We start from the raw sequence: 6816 nt of genomic DNA on the forward strand, positions 1-6816 counted from the left end.
AGAGGATGTGTACGGATCGTAAAGCCCTCTGAGGCAAATTTGTGATTTGTGATTTTGGGCTGTTCAAAATAAATTGAATTGAATTGTCCCTCTTTCAGCTTGGAGAATTGATTCAATCTGGACCTTCCACCTCGGCCACGTCTCAGTCCCTCAGCAGACCTGGAGACTGGAGCAAAACGCACAGGAGCCAGAGCCAGAGCCATAGCCAGGTAGGTACACACACACACACACACACACACACACACACACACACACACACGCACACTGAGTACCAAAAGAGCAGATCCAGTTGCGTTCTTGAACTGTCTGTAGTCCGGGATGCAAACAACTTGCTTTTTCAGTGAATGACGCTTTTATAAATTTTGGAGACTTGTGTGAATCGTCCAGATTCAGGGTCCCCCCCCCCCCCCCCCCACATGCTGTCAGGTTGTGTGTCTGCCGAGTAGAGAGCAGAGAATCGTCTTCAATGTTTGACAAATATTACAGTAGACGTCCTCATTAGACGGGCTACTTCGCAAAACACCCCGGTTGCAGCAACTTACATAACGTAATTTGAACATGTTCCGCCAATAACGTTGTTTACCAAGAATGCATTTATGTTTCTTGTAAAACAAACTGTCATTGTGGAATGTCTTGACAAACCTTGCAGTGAAGGTTTCACTAAATAGTTAATAGTTAATAATAATTAACCCTAGAACACTAATGTAGGAAATTTGGGTTTAGAACTATGTTTTAGGAAATTATAATAGAAGTGTTTAATGATTCATAAATAAGAAATCATAATTAGAAGTGTCTTGGAATACATAATTAGAAGATTCATAATTGTAGAAGTGTTTTAGAATTTGTAGTTACAAGTGATTTGTAGTTAGAAGTGTATCTTAGTAGCACCTTTATATTTGCTTGTGAAACTTGTGAAGGTTTTTGCCAAAAGTTGCAAATCTTTATCTTTATATAGAATGTTTACCATAGAAGTGTTAAGCCATAAAAGACAGTCATTGAATGTTTTAAACTGTAAAGAATAGTATGTTGGGAGTAAGGGACAGATAGATTTCTAGACAGGCAATTACAGGTCATACCCGTGCGAGGGTCCTGCGAGGAGGAGGAGCCAACTGGATTTAGCCAATAGGAACTACGGACATTATGGGAGGTTTTTTGAACTATGTAAGGCGGGGGATAAAGAAATTCCGGCCTCTTGCTCCTGTACCACTGGGTGGGTGGTAACGACTTTTGGGGTGAGCAGGTCATATTCGGTGTAACTGTAAATAATGTACTCCACTATGCAATTGTTTTAGCATGAGAGGTATTAAATGCTTTGTTTATAATTGAAACCGGTTCTCTTTGTGTAAGAGGCTGGATTACATGCGGTTTCCCCACAGTCTAGAGGTTCCATGAACCTAACACTAACGTCGGGTGATTTTTAGTCTGCTCACTGACGTCATCGAAGGTAGGCGTGTTTCCCTGCTCCCATCCCTGTTCTTTTCAACAGGCACGTGTTTGGGTGATCTTCACCCGACGTTAGTGATTGAGAGTAAAACTAAATTCGGGTTGATATTACACACAGTGAGACTGTTTTCTTGACAGGGCAAGGCTCACATTGTTTTAGGAATGTTTCGTTAACGATCCCTTCATTTTTCACAAATTGTAGAGCCTTTTTATAGGGCCCCCATGATGCTTTTTTTTCGTTTTATGAGATGTTGAACAGGGGAAAATAAAAGAAGAGTACTTCAATTTGCTATGTATTGTTGTACTTTAATATATTTTGATGAGAAGTATCAGGTATATTATATCGGGTAAAATATACCCGACGTTGGTGTTACTTCTGTTACGTTAGTGTTCTAGGGTTAAGGTCAAATCATTCTTAATCATCATTCTCCCCCCCCCCCCCCCCCCCCCCCCCAGCTGGCTACACCATACCCTTGTGGAATCTCCTCTTCATTTAAACACGTAGCACAGGGCTTTGTCAGATGTTGTATTATATTTAGCCGTCACATATTTTTCAGGTAGCTCTCTCTTTTTTCACCATATATACAGTATGTAGTAATACATACATAAATGGAAACTCTTTTAGGAACATCTTTACATTTAGAACTACTTTTAAACAACCTCTTGATTCCTGCTTTTGTTGAATAGGAGCTTCAAGAGGGCAGTAGAGGATATCAGCCCACCTATAACGTACTACCACAGACCTTCAACGCTGTACCTGGGGTGAGTGTTACAAACACACGCACACACACACACACACACACACACACCTACCGACACATACATAATACCAAGCAAGGTAAAATCTCTTGGCCCAACACCAGCCTAACTCGCCATGCCCTACGATGCCAGATCTGGGATGTGTCATATTTGGACCCAGTATGTTTCCTCCTCTGTTTCCTCATCTGTTTTCCTCTCTTTCCCAGCTCCACCTGGTAGCGCTGAACGCCCCGCTGAAAGGGGACATGCGTGGCATCCGGGGGGCAGACTTCCAGTGCTACCAGCAAGCACGCTCCATGGGGCTAACCACCACCTACAGGGCCTTCCTGTCCTCTCACCTCCAGGACTTGGCAACGATCGTGAGGAAGGCGGACCGCACTGACATGCCCGTGGTTAACCTCAGGGTGAGGAGAAATTTCTGTTTACATTTCCAATTTCATTTTATAGATGATCCATGAAGAATGAAGGCAGGTTAATGAGTGTTCACTGTTCACCTTTAATAGTTTAATGAACTATGGTTAAAGGAATAGTTTGGATTCTTTATAAAAATAAGTCATAGTATGTCATAAAAAAGTATTTGTATAGTCATAAAAAAATTATTTATTGGTCTTTTAATGGCTTTATTAAAAATACCACGTTTATGCAGTCATTTTTAAGGAGCCCCCATTTTTTTAAATGCTCCATTGTTAAGATATTGAGGGCAAAACATTGTCCCCCAAATATATATGTATTTAATTTCCTACACTGTATGTAGTATTATAGTATAGTATGTAGTCAGTGTATTACCTGTAGTAGATGGTGGTTGGTACGCCCCCCCCCCCCAGGATTATATCGATTACAATAAGGCCAGTCACACAACACGATGCAACAACTATACCCTGCAACACTCGCCTCAAATCCTCTCTCACACTCACTATTCGTACTTGTGAATAAATGTTTTGCAGTTTGAATAATGAAAACAGCTGGGCATTATAAGCTTTTAAAAGACAATTTAGAGACAATTGCAAGTGACACATAATTGTCTTATGATTTTGCTAGGAAATTTAGCTATTAAGGCTTTCAGGGGGTCTGGGACCCCTCCCAGACCCCCTGTATTTTGCACACTGGTACGCCCCCAGTTTGTAGTAGCAGGCTGGACTACCGGCACAGAAGTAAAGCGATGTACTGCTGTGGACGGGGGTCAGCAGCAAAATGTATTACAGCCACCTAAAAACACAATAGCACTTTAAGAGTATGCTATGTTTATGATATTTTCACTACTTTACCTTGCTGTCAGACAGACCTTTTCAACGGGGAGCTGAACACGTTTCTTTTGTGTTGTTTTGAACAATGATACAAATGATCGGTTAGTTTGTTTGTACAATACAATCAAACTAACCGATCGAGGCAGTGGTAGACCAGCAACTCCCATGTTCTATTGTGAGTATTGTGGCTTTGAAGAGAGCACAGATAACAGCTTCAGCTCCCCATCGGAAAGCGTTTTCTCAGCAAGGTAAAGCAGTGAAAATCTTTTTTTTAAGGTGGATACAATATATTTTTCTGCTGCCCCTCGTCCACAGCGGTTCATCGCTCAGCCCCCACTGGGAGCGTGCTGACCGTCAGTCCGAACTATACCTTTAAGGCGTGTCACCCACTGTGTTCTTAAGGTTTAAAGTGACACTCAACAATCAACACAGATGATGTGTTGACTGTTTACTATCCATGCCTGTTCCTCCTCTCCTCTCAGGGTGAAGTTTTGTTCAGTAGCTGGATGTCCATCTTCTCTGGGAATGGAGGCACATTCAACCCATCCACACCCATCTACTCCTTTGACGGACGCAATGTGATGTCTGACTCAGCATGGTGAGTGAGAGTATGTGAGAGTATGCCAATCATCCATAATGATGGTTTCATGAGACCCCGAAAACAAAAGAAATATTTCTCTGCAAGCGCACCATAGATCTCATGTTCAAATGGACAGCGGCTGTCATTGAAATGCACAGTCATGATATTGACAATAGTTTAAATATTTTGGGGCATTTGCCTTCATCAGATAGGAGCCAACGGAGATTGGACAGGAAATGGGGGGGACATGGGGGATGACGTGCAAACTGTATAACATAACAAACTGCAGCGAGACTGTGTGTAGGTGATATAAATCTTTTTACCAGCACCTGCAAACATTCTTCACCTTTTCCCGGTCAGGCTTGCAGGGGCTGGAGCCCGTCCCAGCATGCATTTGTTGACAGACGGGGTAAAAACAATTGTCTATCACAAGTCTAAAAACACATCAGACACATATAAATGAAACACTTACAATAGTTCTGCTGTCCAATCTGAGCCCGACAGGTCCCGACAGACGGGTTGAGGTTTGGTCATTTTCAGCAATTGGCAATTAGATTAATTAATGGATTTGTAACCTTTGTTTTATTGAGTAACTACTACATTAGTAGTGATTTTGTAAGATGATGCTCTCTTTCTCTCTCTGACTGTACCAATCATCCGCCTCCATGCGTGTCATGTGTTGTAAGTAGGCAGACGATGCCCCATGATTGAGGAAAAGGGAAAGAGAGGGTGTTGCTAATGTTTTGCATTAGCCTGACAAGCTAACAGTCAGTAACGCACGACTCAAATACAGAATAACGTAGCTTCGGATCTTGGGTTTCGATCTCAAATGTGGTCGTACCAGCGAGGTTCAGTGGGGTTTTAATAACATGGGTATATGGGTCGGCTTCTGGTGTCAGTTTTAGGCCTTTACAGAAGAACTCCCATGTAACCTCCACTCACTATGCCTCTCTCCCTCTAACCCCCAGGCCAGAGAAGCTGGTATGGCACGGCTCCAATACGGTGGGCATCCGTCTGACCACTAACTACTGCGAGGCGTGGAGGACGGCTGACATGGCGGTGACGGGCCAGGCTGCGCTGCTGCAGACGGGACGTCTGTTAGGACAGCACACCCGCTCCTGCTCTAACCACTACATAGTGCTGTGCATAGAGAACACGTATGTGGGGAACACCCATCAGAGGAGGACCTGAGGACACAGAGGAAACACACACATGTTCTCACGCAAACACACACACACACACGCACACATACACACAGCATGAGTGCTGAAAGTGCAGAGTGGAAAATTTGACATACATCATTTAAACGGGAAACGCATGCAGGCACATACACACATCATGAGGACACGTCGCTGCATGGAAATTACATTCAAGTACACAGACAAAAGGCACTTTTGTTTATACATGCAGATAAAATACACACGTTAATATAGCAAAAGCAGTTGTCTGCACTCGAGCGCAGAACAAAGGAACACGTGCCCACCCATTGGAGTTCCTTTCACTTTGTATAGTTTCATCTTTAGTGCCAGTGTGTAATCTAACACTGCATAATGCTGCCACGCATTTGTTCCAGTCTAGAGGTCCATTTATTTTTTATTCACTATGATCATGTGACAGCACAGCATATCACCACACAGGACATTGGGGGTGTACTGTATGTGTTGTTGAAGTGAAAGATGACTCAGGATATCAGGTACTGTCACTGATCTGAGTACAGCGAAATGACTCAACAGACAACTCCAGTGCAACTTTGATCTCCTTAACTACAGAAGCCCTGAGAGACAAGTAAGGACGAAAGTGTTCCTAAGTGTGATTCAAATAGTTTTCTCAAAAGGTGGAAAAAAGTTTTGCCTGAGGGAAAAAATAATGTCCATGCACGCTAAACACAAGGTACATATACTGTGTGTTAGCAAAGTAATGCAAGTTAAAATTGAAGAAAACAAGAAAGCTTGAAATCCTTTTAGAGTATTGGGTAGTGGTGCACGTCAGCTTCCTGTGGCCAAAATGCATATTACAACAGCAACTTATGACCCTGACTATTTTCTTCGCCTGCCAACACTTTTCCCCGACCTTTTATTACAGACGTAAGGATCTTAGAACGATTATCCTGCCAAAACATTATTTTTCTCACCTGTCAAGTCATAAACGTTTTCCTGATCTACTTATAAAATGGATCAACGTTGTCTCACTTGCCTCTCAGGGCTTCTGTAGTTATTCTTTACATATTTGCTGATCATTTTCAAAATGATCCGCATTTTTTCAGCCACAGTTTTTTAAAAGGTTTTTGTTCCTGTGTTTATGTTGCTGTTGCATAACGATTTTTTAAGTGTGAATTGCATTACCTCACAATAATAACCCGTTCTGAAACAAGTAATGGAGACTTGATGACACTGTGGACAAACCTGCCAAATCCTCTTCATATAGGGGAAGGAAACCACCGGCTGTTTAGAGAAGTAGAACATACATTGAAATGTATAACGGCAAAATGGTTAGCTGTGATGTAAAGTATACAGGACGAGTTATGATTTGTAGTAAATAGGACTATGTCACTGAATTTTGACCTAATTTCAGAAGATAACAGTATTGTAGTTTAGACCCAAGTGTTACGTATCTAAGCTAGAGACATGCGATATTCACTGCAGAACAGACTTACAGTTTTCAGGATATTATGCTATAAATAAAACATTCTTGGTAAAATTCTACATTCTAATATTGTCATCAAACCCCATGTTAAGATCAAAACCAACGCTGTGTTAGTCCATCACTTAATACTTTCCAACTCTCCTTGCC

At 42.0% G+C, this 6816-nt stretch overlaps 1 protein-coding gene across 1 annotated transcript in view; it reads left to right on the plus strand.

The window, feature by feature from the left end:
• Positions 1-5217, plus strand: part of LOC142934153 (uncharacterized) — a 33634-nt gene extending 28417 nt beyond the window's left edge. Inside the window, exons 41-45 of the mRNA XM_076078579.1 lie at positions 99-209; positions 2131-2205; positions 2409-2606; positions 3929-4044; positions 4995-5217. Of these exons, the coding sequence (XP_075934694.1) occupies positions 99-209; positions 2131-2205; positions 2409-2606; positions 3929-4044; positions 4995-5217 (723 nt within the window). The remainder of the gene's footprint in view (positions 1-98; positions 210-2130; positions 2206-2408; positions 2607-3928; positions 4045-4994) is intronic.
• Positions 5218-6816: the final 1599 nt, after the last annotated feature.

This window comes from Anarhichas minor, unplaced genomic scaffold (genome assembly GCF_050575085.1).
Source record: "Anarhichas minor isolate MPS153535 unplaced genomic scaffold, ASM5057508v1 ptg000006l, whole genome shotgun sequence".
NCBI classification, from domain to species: Eukaryota; Metazoa; Chordata; class Actinopteri; order Perciformes; family Anarhichadidae; genus Anarhichas; species Anarhichas minor.